This window comes from Condylostylus longicornis, unplaced genomic scaffold (genome assembly GCF_029603195.1).
Source record: "Condylostylus longicornis isolate FDR11 unplaced genomic scaffold, ASM2960319v2 ptg000135l, whole genome shotgun sequence".
Lineage (NCBI taxonomy): Eukaryota > Metazoa > Arthropoda > Insecta > Diptera > Dolichopodidae > Condylostylus > Condylostylus longicornis.
In genome coordinates, this window is record NW_026578103.1 from 15,796,145 (window position 1) to 15,812,340 (window position 16,196).

Genomic DNA, 16,196 nt, shown 5'->3' on the forward strand with positions numbered 1-16,196 from the left:
AGTTCGGAACTAATGGAAAGTGATCTGGAGGTACATACATACATAGGGCGTTCAAATAAGTTCAGGCTTGACAAAAGTATATTGAGGGAAATGTGGGCGAACTTTGTTGTGGAGTTAAACCCTTTAGGACGTGTTAACTTTGTTAACACCAATTAAATTGATTGATTAACTTCCAAGTTCCAACATTTGCATTTTTCTCGTCTTCACTATTACTACTGGTGCACTCATCACAATAGAATAATAGGCACTCGATGAAAACAAATTTTCATTTCTTTTATTAATTAAAATGTTGAGATATTAATTAAATGTAAAATTTTTGAAAAATTTTTATAAAACAAACCATAATAACACTATACAATCTGGTGCAAAGTTTTGCAAATTTCGTAATTGGTATAAAACTTCTTAATTTTTATACTATGAGTACAAATATTATACATTTCAAAAATAATCGCTGAAATTAATTGAAGTAATAATTTAAAAAACACCGTTCGCCTACGTAAAGGTCCTTATAATAATCGGCGAAGTGATTGAAGTTTTTCGGCGAATATAAATTTTTGGATTATGATTGGCGAATTCGCTTAAAATTTAGGCGAATGAGCATTCAAATCTGTCGAATGAAAGTTCTGTGTGACAAAATAATAAACAACTGCTTTTTTTTATTAGATATTATAGCATTTATACTTATATATTTTATAAATTTAAACTATCTTTAAAGTTCATGAAATCCTGCAAATTATTGTAAAAAGTATTGATTGTTTAATATTAATTTAATCGTGAAAAAAACAACCAAAAACAATTCGAGTATATAAATAAATTAATGGACAACAACCGCGTTGCTTACATTGCTAAACAGGAAAATTCAATAACTGTTTTTGCAAAAACTCAAAAACAGTGTACATACATATGTGTGGTGTTAACCTCATTATTTTCGGGAGGTTTTCTGATGTCTTGCGGTAGCTACATTTTGGACCTGCGAACGAAAGCACTCGCCGATCATAATTTAAAATGTCATTCGACTCGCCCAGCCATTCGCTTCGCCGATCATAATAAGGACATAAATAGAATTTCATAGAATACATAGAATTTCTGCTTGCAGATATAGAATATACGAAATAGTAAATAAAATAGGAAAATTATAGATACAATAGTATAAAAAGATGTAGGAAAGTTATCAAAATTAAAATAGAAATCATTGTTTTCAACTATAATTATTTATTTTATACCTTTTACTTAAAATATTTTTTTTAACTTCAACAATATACATTTATATACAAAGTTGTATAAATCTATATAATATTATGCATACATAATATGTAAATATATATTAAGTTATAAATATAAATTTTAATATGAATAAAATATAAATATATAAATATATATATATATATACATACACATATATAATATACATAATATTTCACTCATATATTTATCTATATATGTACATATGTATATATGTTTGTGCATATAAACATGGAATTACCTATCAGTTCGTTCAAGGTCATTTATCCATGCATATACAAGTACAAGCATTTATTTGTAATTTTATTTATTTAATTCATTAAAATTTAAAACTAAAAGCAATCAAATATTTTTTTAATTTTCTCATTTTTAAGTTTAAAAAATCTCTGTATTTTGAATAGTTGTATGTAAATATATTTATATTTATATATAAATATATATACCTTTACTTTAAAGTGTTTTAACTACTAATTCTCTTATGCTTCTAAGAAAAAAGTTACAAAAAATTTTTGACAAACATTATCTTAAAAATTTAAAACAAAAATCAAATTTATTTATAAAAATTAAATACATACAATATTAAATCAAATATAAATCCTAAAAACTAATTCATCCATTTTCTACAATTTGGTGCACCACACATGCATGATATTTTATTAGCATCATCTTCTATGTCAAATTTGTAATCATATGAAAGTTCTTCACCGCGATCTATTCGCCTTCTTGCAAAGATTATAATTCGCAATTCGCGATCTACTTCAACAATTTCTGTAACACAATTTGGATTGCAAGAATGATTAATATAACGAGCTAAACCTCCAGAAAGAGTTGCATCAACAACACGATCTTCATCTAACCGAAACATATAAATTCCACGGTTTCTAGCTTCATATTGTTTTTCACGAAGCTCTGAAACTTCAGTTCTTATAATTTCACCTATATATTCAATTACCATTGTGTGTTTTTCCAATTCTCGTGCAGCATATAAACCAAGCCCTTGAATCTTTGATCTAGCTAAATACACATTATTACGCCATTCTTGTTTCATTTTTTTGTACTGGGAACTCTTTGAATGAACAAACTGTTTACTATAAGGACAGGCCACTTCTCCAGCTACAGAGATAGGCGGGATGAACGACGCACAACGCTGATTTGTTGTCGAGCTTGTGCGTTGAGTATGAGATCTTTTCCAATGAAATGATAACTTTTGTTTTTGTTCGGTTCTAGCTGCTCCGGATGGATTTATCGCAAGTGGCAGTTCCAGTAAAGGATTTCTACCATATTTAAATCTGTAATCAGTAAGTGTATCTACTCCTGGCAAACTTTCTAAAATACGAGTAATTGCTGGTTCCGTCAAACCAAATAAATCTTCACCCATCAAGTATTTGGGGAACATGCTTACAAGCTTAGTTTTCTTTCTTAAGTCTACCATTTTATTTAAAATAGGTAGCCAGGCTAATTTTGGAGTTTTACCTTTAAACTCAACATCAGGTTCATTTGATTCTTGTACAATAACACGAAACTCCGGTTCATTATCAACATCCGCAATGGAACATATATATCGACATCTTTTATTACTTTTTGTCATAGACCAATAAAATCTAATTATTTTATATCCTACTGGATAAATGTAATTTTCATTGTGAAAGCTATTTAATTGATGTGGTAAGAGTTGCCCTACATTAAGTAAAATTAAATTTCCAACCCTTAAAAGATTGCAAATCTCAGACTGGTGCATTATAGCAGCGACTTGTCGATTTTCATCTCTTTCAATATATATTCGCCGCTGAGCATTTAAATTGTTTAATTCATTATCTTTTTCATTTTTAGAAGCATGAACTGAACAGTACATTGTCTTGTTTTTATAAAACACACAATTATCTTTAAGTGCACATGATAAATGGTATATATTACAACAACGCGTTTTAAAGCATTTAACTGTGGCTCCAGTTCGATGACATATTACGCAACATTGATTTAAACTAGCTTGAATAGCTGATTCAAAATTCATAAGGCCACCATTAACTGTTTCGTATACACCATCGGACCATAAGGCACAATTCAAATGTACCCATTTATCAACGTCAAAATTTAATAACCTAGATGGACCATCAGTGACACCATCACCTATTTGACTACAAAATATACATTGTCGAGTATCATCTACATCATTTTGAGGCATTACGGTTATTGACATTTTAAATAACATTTCAACAATTTCCTTTTCAGTTTTTCTTTTCAATTTAACACAGGGTTTAAAGCTATTATCTTTAGAGAAATGTGTAATTTTAACATTTTCATCACATAAATTTATTTGTTCATGAGAATGTCGAAAAGTGTCTCGTTTATGCAAGGAAAACGACACATTATGGCTATTACTGATGTTATCAGTGTTGCGAATTTCAGAAACAAAACCAGTTGTTAATTCCGTCGAAATATCTTCTGAAGAGGAATTGCCATTTTCAAACTTAAACTCATTGTAGTTATTGTTATTGTTGTCGTTGTAATTATCTTCATTATCGTTATCACTATGACTATCATTGTAATTTTCTTCATCTTCATCATTGTTTTCCTCTTCATTATCGTTATATATATCGTTATCACTGTCATCTTCATTCTCTCTGACTTTACCATCTTTCCAGCAACAATTATTTTTTTTGCTGCTCATATTACTTATGATTTTTGTGTGATTACTATTGGTGTTATTTATATTTTTGCTATTTATTTTACTGCAAATGTTTTTATTAATTCTATTTTTTTTATTATTACCATTTACTTTATTTATGTTCTTACAATCACTATTACCAGTGTTATCATCATCATCATCGTCGTCATCGTTATCTTCATCACCGTCCTCGTCTGTGTTATTACTATTATTATTATTAATGTCGTTACAAGTATTATCGGCATTATTGTTATCATTGCTACTATTATTATTGTTGTTGATATTGTTGTTGTTACTATTATTGGCTGTGTTGTTACTGTTGCTGCTTGTGTTATTATTACCATTATTACTGCTACTGTTACCATTACTATTGTTGTTGCTATTGGTATTATTACAATTATTATTATTATGGTAATGATGATGATGATAATTACTGTTGTTACCATTATTGCTATTGTTATTACCGGCATTGTTGGCACTGTTATTGCTACTACTATTATTGCAATTATTTTTGCTGCTGTTATTACCGTCATTATTATTATTATTATTATTATTATTATTATTATTATTGCTATTATTATTATTATTATTATAATTATTATTAGCATTATAATTATTATTAGCATTATTGTTATTTTTATTATTATCATTATTATTATTACAATTACTATTGTTTTTACTATTACTATTATTATTACCATTACTATTACTATTGCCATTATTATTATCATTATTATTAATATTATTATTTTTATTGTTATTATTACTGTTATTATTATTATTATTATTATTATTATTATTATTATTATTATTATTATTATTATTATTCTTACTATTATAATTAATATTACTGTTACAATTATTGTTATTAAGATTATCATTACTAATACTATTATTATTATTATTATTATTGTTATTATTTTTTTCATTATTATTATTGTTAATAATATTATTATTATCATTACTATTATTGCTATTCTTATCATTTTTACTATTTTCTTTATTATTTTTATTATTATTATTATTATTATTATTATTATTATTATTATTATTGTTATTATTATTACTATTATTAATATTATTAATATTATTATTATTATTATTAATATTATTATTAGCATTATTTTTATTATTTTCATCATTATTATTATTGCAGTTACTATTATTCTTACTACTACTATTATTATTATTATTACCATTACTATTACTGTTGCTATTGCTATTATTACAATTTCTATTACTATTATTATTACTATTACTATTATTATTATTATTACTATTACTATTACTATTACTATTACTGTTGTTATTACTATTACTAGTACTATTACTATTATTATTATTACTATTAACATTATAGTTACTATTCCTACTACTATTACTATTATTATTACTATTACTATTACTATTAATATTACTATTACTATTACTATTACTATTACTATTACTATTATTATTACTATTACTATTATTATTACTATTACTATCACTATTACTATTACTATTACTATTACTATTACTATTACTATTATTATTACCATTACTATTACTATTACTATTACTATTACTATTACTATTACTATTACTATTACTATTACTATTACTATTACTATTACTATTGCTATTACTATTACTATTACTATTACCATTACTATTACTATTACTATTACTATTATTATTGTTATTATTATTATAATTATTATTATTAGTATTATTATTATTATTATTATCATTATTATTATTATTATTATTATTATTATTATTATTATTATTATTATTATTATTATTATTATTATTATTATTATTATTAATATTATTATTATTATTATTATTATTATTATTATTATTATTATTATTATTATTATTATTATTATTATTGTTGTTGTTGTTGTTGCTGTTGTTGGTGTTGTTATTATTATTATCATTATTATTATTATTTATATTATTACTACTACTGTTGCCATTACTATTACTATCGCTATTAGAATTATCATTAGTATTGCTGTTATGATTACTATTACTGTTATGATTATTATTATTACTATTATTATTATCATGAATATTATTATGATTATTATTACTATTATTATTATTATTATTACTATTATTACTATTATTATTATTATTATTATTACTATTATTACTATTGTTGTTATTATTATTATTATTATTATTATTATTATTATTATTGCTATTATTATTATTATTGTTATTATTATTATTGTTATTACTATTATTATTATTAAGGTTATTATTATTGTTATTCACATTCCTGCCATTGTTATCATTCATATTACTATTTATTGTACTGTTATTATTACTGTTGATATTCAAAGTACTTCTCTGGAGATTATTGGCATTATTACATTCGTTACGGTAACTGTTACAGCAATTGCCACTTAAAGTATCGTTGCCATGGCTTCCGTCGCTGAAACTGGTTGTACTACCATTACTGTCAATATTTCTATCGTTGCTGTTGTTGCCGTTAATACTATTTATATTATTATTGTGGTTACTGTGATTACTCTGATTACTATTATTACTGTCGTTATAATTATTATTACTGTTATTATTTTCATAGTTATTGTAATTACCATGATTATTGTTATTATTATTATTACTGCTGCTATTATTATTACCATTATTGTTCCTATTATTACTATTGTTATTACGATGGTTAATATTATTATGATTATTATCATTATCATCGTCATCGTCGTCATCTTCATCATTATTTTCATCTTCATTATTAGTATTATCATTATCCGTATTCTCATTGTCATCGTCATTATCATTATCATTTTCATTAAATAAATATCTGTTTTGAATGTGATTCTCAATTTCATTGTCATTGTCGGACAAGTCATTATGGTTGTAGCAAGAATTATGCCGGATATTATTGCCACTGTTGTTAAAACTGTTATTGTCGCTGTTTATGTTGGTGTTATTACTGTTATTAATATTGTTATGATTGTAATATTTATAATAATTATTATTGCAATTATGATTTATATTAGTGCTGATATTATTATGATTGCTTGTGTGGTTAATACTACGGTTGTGCAAACTTTTATTACAAGAATCAAAATTAACTAATCTAGATCTCCATTGATACTGATTGTAACAACTTTTACTACAGAAATAAAGGTCTCCATTTTTATTAAATGTTAAAACTGATTTTTCTTCCCCATCAATTATATCTAAATTTTCTTGTTGCGAATGCTGAGGATTTTTGAATCTCAATTTCGCATTAACTATCAAAACATCACAGTGACGACAAAACTTTGAATTAGAATTTAAAATTGCTTGTATATCAACCGTTTCTTTCGGTAACGGTTGCAGTGAATATTGCAATGTATTCATCATATTTTTTATCGTTAAATTATGTTTATTATTATTTTCAAACATTAAAGTTGTTGACCCCCCAACTGAAGATGACATTGAAGCTGCTGTAGATTTTTGAACATGGAAAGAGAGATCTTCTTTGTTATCTATTAATTTTAAAACATCAGGCGAAGGTACTCGTAAAATATGTGACAGCTCTTTTAATATGTCAAAAATGTTCTCAGCTATATTCGGGGTTAACGTAAGCGTTACTGTCAAATTCGGTTGTTTGTTTGAATGCCTCCGAGAAAATTTTGTTTTATCTTTATCATTTGTTTCATATGAATCATAATCACCGTTGATATCTTTAAATATTTTTGTCTCATACTTTCTTTTCCTTGATGAAATATTGATTACGTTCACTGAAGATGAATTTTTACTACTAGATTGAAGTTTATTTCGAATTTCAAGTTGATTCATTTGCTGATCAGCATCGTTTGTCAATATATTTAATTTTTTACCTGTAAGTATTGTTTTGTTAGGTTCAACTTAGTTGATTAAATTTATTTTGGTTAACAATTTTCTTTATTCTCTCTTTAAATGTGTTGTATGAAAATTTATAATTTTTAAATTAAAAATGCAAAGAACTTACCTTCATCATCACTCTCGGCTCCGCTTGAACATGAAATTATGCTATTTGGAGTTCCCAAATCACGATTTTTCAATGTTGACTCCAAAACATTTGTTGTCTTAACCAAATATGGGTAGGTACTATACGTTGGAAATTCTTGATCATAAAATCCGTTTTGTATTGATGATTCACTATCATCATCATTTTCAAATGGATTTTCTGGACCAAACGGTTCCATATTATAAAAATCCTTAATATCCTTTCCATTAAACACATTTATTTTTTCGTGAAAGTTGCTCAATCGTGGTGTTATTTGATTTGAACCATAAATATTACACACGTTGAAGTTACGATTAAGTAGGGGTTCCAATACTTGCAATGCTGGAAGTTGTCTAATTTGTGCCATTAAGTTGTCAATAAAATCGTCGTAATCTTGTTCTACTTTATCGGCTTTCTTTCCCCTTTTTTTTGGTGCCCCAATCATTGATTCTTTATTTAAAACCTGTTGTTTTTTATTTTTTTGGAAGTCTCTTTTTCGTTTTGTAGCAATTTTTCTAATGTCACCAACACCTGCACTACTTGAATCAACATTAAGTTTAGATTTTCCCGGATCTGCAAGACGATCGACTCCAGTTTCTTTGCTTAATTTATTTTGGCTTACTTCTTGGGCGTTATATTTAATATTTTTATCAGTTACATTACTTGAAGTGCTCGCTGAAAATAACGACGAATGATCCTTTTTGACAGTAGGATACTCGCCTTTGCATTGATTTATTTCTGTTGATGCAGCATTAGAAATCTTGTTGAAATCTTCTCTCATTAATTTAGTATTGGCAACAGTAGGTGCCATGTTAAACTTATTTATGTTATCATCACTGTTACTTTGTTGTTGTAATAATAAATTAATTTGTTGATCCTGCTGATTTTGATTTACGCCTGATTGGGATTTCTGAAGTTGCTGTTGAGATTGTTGCATTTCTTTAATGTGCTGCATTTGCTGGTGCAGCTGAAGCTGTTGATGATGCTGCACAATTTGCTGAATTTTTTGCTGTTGCTGTAATTGCTGAGGATGCAAATGGTGTTGATTTTGTAATGACGGTTCACTTTGTTCAGGTTTGACATTAATAGGTTGTGGATTAGAAATGAATGACGTTTCTCGTGAAACGTAAGGACTGGTCTTGTGCTCTCTGATAAAACTACCACTAGATGAACTTAAAGAGTTATTTTCCTTTTTATGGCCTATTATATTTTCTTTAGGATCTGCCAATGTTTTTGATGAAAGTGGTGTTGCAGACTGTGAATCTGTAACAACCGGCGGTATTACAGGTCGGGCCAACTGAGCCTCTAAAGAGCTGACTACACCTAAACTTGGAGCTCTCAAATTTTGTATCTTTCTTGGCCCCGGTATGTTAATTTGAGAATTTGTGCTCTTGTTGTTAGATGAATTTGTAGTGGAGTTTTGCAATAGCTGTTTTAACAAAACATTTTGAGAGCTTTCTAATTTGCTCACTTTATTAGAATTTGCCAAAGTTGACAATGTACTCGAGCTACAAGATTTTGGAATTGAAGTTGATGAATTGTACCCATGTTTTATCTCATGCGAAACAGCTAATTTATCTACGAAACCAAAAAAAAGAAAAATTTTTTTTAATGTATTGAAAAAAAATAATATATAAAAAAAAGGAAACCAAATGTATTACCAGGTGAAATTTCCATCAATCGTTTTTTGTTATTGACTTGAACTTCCTCGGAAGGTTTAACATACTTTGGTTGTAGGTCAATTTCATTTTTAAACGTCAATTTTCCTATAGATTGAATATTATCCTTTTCACTTTCACTTTCTTTTAAATTATGTTTTACATTCGTAACAAAGTTACTAATACTCTTGTTTATATCGGTAGATGCCCTCGTTTTCTCAGAAACAATAGGAAGGGAAGATGAAAAAACCAAAGACGTTGGTATTGCCATGACATTTGTATTTTTAATAACGCCTTTTTCGGTAAAAATAGTTTTATCCATCGTGTCTACTTCCTTAATTGAAGTCGTTGTTACAAGTTGTTGATTCTCAGTAAGGCAAACATCTTGAGATATTAATTCATTTTTATCTAATGGCAAAATAGAATTTTTGCAATTTTTGAATAAATTTAATTCTTCAGGTGCTTGGGTTTGAAAGCCATCAAGAGTATCAATATTTTGACTATCTTCACTACTTTTTGCTGCAACTTTTTCTGAATGCTGTAATATTAGATTAGATGTTAAAGTCGGTGAATTTATACTTGACATTATATTCCGCAATTGTGCTGCAGCATTTGCCATATTCGTAGTTAACTCGTTCGGTTTCGATAATGGTGAAAGTTGCGAAATATTAGATGATTTATCCTCTTTTGTACCCTCATTATTATCTTTAGTATCGATGTCATTCCTACTTTTGTTACACTTATCTTTTACAGAGCTATTATTTGTGTTGGAACTGATGGTGTGGTTGCTTTTACTTGAATTAGAATTGTTGATACTGTTAATACTAATATTGTTTTTGGTGCTACCAATCATTTCATTATTATTTTGAAATATATCGCTTTTTAGGCTATTTAACATGAAATCCTCAACATTCCACTTCTCTTTCTGGGTATTACCCTCATCATTTTTCTCAATTTTGTTTACACAATTGGCATCATCTTCGACAATACTGCTTTTATTATCATCATTTTTATGAAAATCCTCAATATAATCTTTTTCGTTATAGTTTCTATTTTCATGGATATTATACTTTCTATCTTCTTGTTTTTTTCCAATATTTGCTTGATTATCGTTATTATTTTTTTCATTATCAGTAATCTGTTTACCACTTTTAAAATTAGAAATTTCACTAGCAATATTTTCATTATTAATATTCTTATTGTTAAAATGACTACAACCGCTACTTTTTAAGGAAGTATCAACATTAACAACAAATTTTTCTTCACTTTTATTAATGTGCACAAATTCATTATTTAAAACGATCTTATTTCGATCATTTTCTCGATGGACAAAATCATTTTTATTGATATTAACTTTATTATCATTTTCTAATTGGTCTTCCTTTGTGTTTTTGTCTTTTGCGCTGCCATCACTACTAATATTATGAATGTTACCATCTTTATTATTATTACTATTATTATTATCATTATTATTATTATTATTATCATCATTATTATGGTTAATATCATTATCGTTATTACAATCATTATCATTATTATTATTATTATTATTATTATTATTATTATTATTATTATTATTATTATTATTATTATTATTATTATTATTATTATTATTATTATTATTATTATTATTATTATTATTATTATTATTATTATTATTATTATTATTATTATTATTGTTATTATTATTATTATTATTATTATTATTATTATTATTGTTATTATTATTATTATTATTATTATTATTATTATTATTATTATTATTATTATTATTATTATTATTGTTGTTGCTATTATTATTATTACTGTTATTATTGTTGTTATTATTGTTATTATTGTTACTATTATTATTATTATTATTATTATTATTATTATTATTATTACTATTATTACTATTATTACTGTTATCACTATTATTATTGTCATTATTATTATTATTGTTATTATTATTATTGATATCATCATTATTATCGTCATTACCACTATTATTATTATTATTATTATTATTATTACAATTATTATCATCACTATTATCATTATTATTATTATTATTATTATTATTATTATTACTATTATTATTATTATTATTATTATTATTATTATTATTATTATTATTATTATTATTATTATTACTATTATTATTATTATTATTATTATTATTATTATTATTATTATTGCTATCATTATCATTTTTACTATTATTACTATCATTATTGTTTCTATTATTTTTACTGTTATCTTTATTATTATTATTTTTTTTGTTATTTTCATTATTATTATTGTTATTATAGCTATTATCATTATTATTGTTATTATTATTATTGTTATTATAGCTATTATCATTATTATTGTTATTATTATTATTGTTATTATTACTATTATTATTATTATTATTATTATTATTATTATTATTATTATTATTATTTGCATTACTATTATTATTGTGGTTATTATTTTTGTTATCATTATTACTTTTGCCTTTATTTCCGGTTTTGTTATTATCGTTATCGTCTTTTTTACACTCCTTATTAATACCATTGTTTTTACACTTGTTAATGTTGCTCTCATTATTATTGTTGTTCTTATTATTGTTACAACTACTATCTTTATTATTAGCATCATAACCACAGTTCTCTTTAATGTTATTTTCTCTATTACTATTACTATGCCCATCATTTTTACTACTTTGATCAATATTCTTGTTGCTTTTATCAATTGCATTCTCTTTATTGTTTTCAGTATTTTTTATCGTACTTATTTCGTCAGTATTAAGGGCACTGCTGACGCCATCATTATTGTGTTCTTCAGTTTTATTTTTGATACTTTTTATATTAATTATGTCTAGATTATTGCTAGTATCTTTATCATTGGTACTATTGTCATCATTATTAAAGTTTTTATTTTTATCACTTTTTTTGTGATTGTTATCCGTAGTATTAATTTTATTGTTATAGTTACCAGTTTCCTTACTATTACTAGTATTAGTATCATTTTTACTATTTTTATTTTTAACACTATTATCATTTTTAATTTGGTTGATACTGATGTTCATATTATTGTCGCGTATACCATTGAATTCAATACTTTTGCAATCAATATTTATATTTTCATTGTTATCACTGCAACTTTTGTCATTGCTGCTGTTATTAACAGTATTAGCAATATTTTCAGAAGAATTATTTTCATTATTGTTATTTTTTCCGTTATTATCATGTTTACTTATCTCAATATTGTTTTTATTGAAAGTGTGGGTAATATGTTTCCCAATGTCACTAAAAATTTTAATGTTGTCGTTTTTATTTGCTCCATCAATTTCTTCAACTGAACCATATTTAAGATCCTTGGTTGGAATGAACAAAGACAACGTTTCGTTATTAATTTTATTCGCTAACAAAATTTTTGCTTCAGAACTCTTTTGATTTGTTTCCTGCATTTTTTTTTGTTGTTCTTCCATGGCAGGGTCTTGGTTGTCTTTTTGTAAAATAATATGGTTTAGTGTTTGTCCTTGTTGAAGTAATTGTTCGTCATTAATAAAATCTTTTTCGTTTGGAATTACAATATTATTTTTCGGCGAATCAGACTCATTTTCAAATATTTGTTTAGGTAGAGATACATCTTGCAATACTGTTAATTGGGGTAAATTTGGGAACCCAATTGATTGAGCTTTCTTATCAATTTTCAAATTTTTTGAAATAATAGTTGCTTGCATGATATTAGAACTAGTACTCGGATTTACCAATTGCGATACTGATACTATTTTAGGAGCATTAATTTTTTGTTGCGAAGAGTGATTTAAAATTCTTGATTTTTGTGTTGCAGTAGCATTTGAAATGCTTGTTTTATCTACATACGCCGCATTATTTAATAAAGCCATATTCTTAAGGAGAGGTACTGATATTGTTGTATTTCCTAAAAAATTATGACTTAATTTATAACAAATAATAAATTTGAATAATTCTTCTTAATTTAAAGAAGAATAAATTTGAATAATTCTTCTTAAACTTAAAATAAATTTAAGACTCTATACGTTTACTAATGTGGGGACTTAAAAGATTTGATGTGTTTATTCGCTATAAAATCATTCAATCTTTTTACTTTTAGCTTATGTTGTGTCCATATTTATGGAAGGAATTTACAGCATTTTGTATTATCTTAAACGATAATACTAAAAAATTTGCTTTAAAACAAGTCATTTATTTTTATATAAGACATTCTAAATACGCTTTCTTTTTCTAAAAATTTTAATAAGTTGTTTTTATCAGTCCATGTTAATTCGTGCTTCTCACTTACTACTCTCAAAATTTGTATGTTCAATTAACACAAAATCAATATAGTCCATGAACTTTTTAAATAAGTAATATAAAAGAAATAAGCAATGATATAAAAAACAAATTACTCTCAAGTTTTGAACTATTTTTTTTTTTGAATAAACTTTTAAAAAATTTTCTTTTTTCTAGAGCTAGAAACATATACAAAGACATCGAAAAAAATTTTGAACCTGCACTAGTTTGGAAGTTTAAGAATTCTCAGTTAAGTTAGTTTAAGGTTTATCATTTAATTTAATTAAATATTAATAGTATAATAATAATTTGAGACTCTCATAATTGTGAGCTATAGCGCAGATAACTTGATTTTGAAATTTTTATATATGTAAACTAAATGTTATTCGGTACCTACATTTTATTATAAATAAACTTTACTGTATTTCTTTGAACTTATTTTCTGAATTTCCAAATTACATGCAAACATGTGCAAAATATTTTACACGTCCGAACAAAGCATTTTAGAGAAATAAATAACCAATTTTATTGAAAAAATTTTTGAAGTAACAAAATATTAAATTATTTTTAAATAACTCTAAACTCACAATATATTTCTTTAGTTTTGCGAACTAAAATATTTTCATTAACATTTTAACTAAATTGTTGAAGTAGGGTTTCGATAAATGTTGTAAATATTAAGTTTTGAAGTACACATGGGCGTTCATTCAAAAGTATCAACTCAACTATTATTAATAAATCTTGAAGCGCAAATACTGAGTTGATAAAAATGAATAGGAATTTTAAAAAATTAACGCCATTAAGCTGCATTACTCAATTTAAACTTCATTTTTTTTCCTGACTTAGAATAGAATTTTTAGTTAGAATATATCTAACTTAAACCCACCTACCTAAATTAAAATAACTAGCCTGGAACATATTTAATTACAAGTTTTTTGACAATAATATTTGCTTTTTAGATTTAACACACGTGTCGTTGTAAATTTAAAAAAAATTTCAAATTAAATATTTACTGGGGTTTCATTATTTATACTTTTGACATAACTTAATTGACCTTACCAATTGAAACTTTGGCTGTATTTGGTATTACGCCTGGTATTATTTTTGATCTTTCCAAAGCATTACGCTTTTTTGCAGATGCTATACCTACTGATATGTTATCAGTAGATATATTAGAACATTGTGTACGAGTTGCTGTTTTTAAAGATGTTAGCTCAGTATTGTAAGAAACTGTGTCAACAACCTCATCATCGTTTAGCAGTTCTGCTACTTCGGAGCTTGGATTTACTTTCTGTTGTTCATCATTTTTCATTTTTTCGTCGTGAACAATCAAATTTGTGCTAACATTAACTTCAAAAGTTTCCTCAACATTTTTGTTTCCACATATAGAAGTTCCAGTTTTACTGTTATCACCAGGTCTCATTGCATGTATTGTCATGTCCGGCTTTTCATTGATTGATGCTTCTCTTAAGCTCCTAATAGAGGAATCGATTACATTCTCTTCACAATCAACTACGTCATTAAATAAAACGTATTCATCTGTATTATGGGACTCTAATGGACTAGAGGAAATATCAGGTAGATCAGATAAAACAAAATGTTGGATTATCGTTACATCATTATTATCATTTTCACTTCGTGCTGCTGAATTAAGGGATACTTCCGTAGAAAAAATATTCTTGCCCTCACAATAATCATATTCAATAAATTTTTCTGATAAAATAGATTCGCTTTCATCAGAATCATTCAGTTTTTTTCGTTTTGCACTTGATAAACCATCACTTTTTTTTTGTTTAGATATGGTCGAATCTGAAGTTGAGGTTGAAAAACATAACATTGATGCTTCACCTAATAGACTGCCATTTCTTTCTTTAGCTATACTATTCTCGCTCATTTTTCCATTTTATATTTCACGCTTTTATAGTTAATTTTTTATATAATTTTTTAATGTTTTCAATTCAATCTAAAAAAAGGGACAATTTTAATATGATATTTCTTTCACAATCGCATCATCTTTTACAATTGAAACATTAGAATATAAATGAGCTCCTGTATTTACAATTTACATGTTGGAAAATTCCAACTTATTTCACACTTAACCAATAAATAAATATAGAACAAACACTTTAAAATATTTAAAAAGAATTATTGATGAAAATAAGATTTTTAAAGTTTCACTTATTAAAAAAAATATTTTTTAAGAAATATAGCCATAATAAAATTTTGATTTATAATGAACCAAAATGAAAATGTCCATATTATCGCAAATATTTTAACAATGGCATCACTGAGTCGTAAAAAAAAATTGACAGTTTATAATTTTTCTAGAGGAGGCAAGTTCTGAAAAATTGTGTAGA

General features: G+C 25.4%; 2 protein-coding genes across 2 annotated transcripts; both read right to left on the minus strand.

Annotated features, from left to right (window-relative positions):
• Positions 1-1,236: 1,236 nt before the first annotated feature.
• LOC129615415 (putative uncharacterized protein DDB_G0282133) lies at positions 1,237-11,068 on the minus strand. The gene is made up of 3 exons (XM_055530616.1): positions 9,563-11,068; positions 7,884-9,479; positions 1,237-7,752 (listed from the first exon to the last, which is right to left on the minus strand). The coding sequence occupies exons 1-3, from the start codon at positions 10,455-10,457 to the stop codon at positions 1,847-1,849; spliced, it is 8,397 nt and encodes a 2,798-aa protein (XP_055386591.1). The 5' UTR covers positions 10,458-11,068; the 3' UTR covers positions 1,237-1,846.
• Positions 10,690-15,733, minus strand: LOC129615220 (putative uncharacterized protein DDB_G0282133). The gene is made up of 5 exons (XM_055530320.1): positions 14,899-15,733; positions 12,573-13,468; positions 12,032-12,524; positions 10,775-10,996; positions 10,690-10,697 (listed from the first exon to the last, which is right to left on the minus strand). Exons 1-5 carry the CDS (start codon positions 15,731-15,733, stop codon positions 10,690-10,692), a joined length of 2,454 nt encoding a protein of 817 aa, XP_055386295.1.
• Between the last annotated feature and the right edge of the window lie 463 nt (positions 15,734-16,196).

Coding starts and splice junctions, on each gene's coding strand:
- LOC129615415 (XM_055530616.1), bottom strand. CDS start 10,457: ATGTTAAATAGCCTAAAAAGCGATATATTTCAAAATAATAATGAAATG. Junction 9,480..9,562: donor ATTGATGGAAATTTCACCTG/GTAATACATTTG, acceptor TTGGTTTCGTAG/ATAAATTAGCTGTTTCGCAT. Junction 7,753..7,883: donor AGCCGAGAGTGATGATGAAG/GTAAGTTCTTTG, acceptor CAATACTTACAG/GTAAAAAATTAAATATATTG.
- LOC129615220 (XM_055530320.1), bottom strand. CDS start 15,733: ATGAGCGAGAATAGTATAGCTAAAGAAAGAAATGGCAGTCTATTAGGT. Junction 12,525..12,572: donor AAATTAAAAATGATAATAGT/GTTAAAAATAAA, acceptor AGTAATAGTAAG/GAAACTGGTAACTATAACAA. Junction 10,997..12,031: donor AACCGGAAATAAAGGCAAAA/GTAATAATGATA, acceptor ATAATAATAAAG/ATGGTAACATTCATAATATT.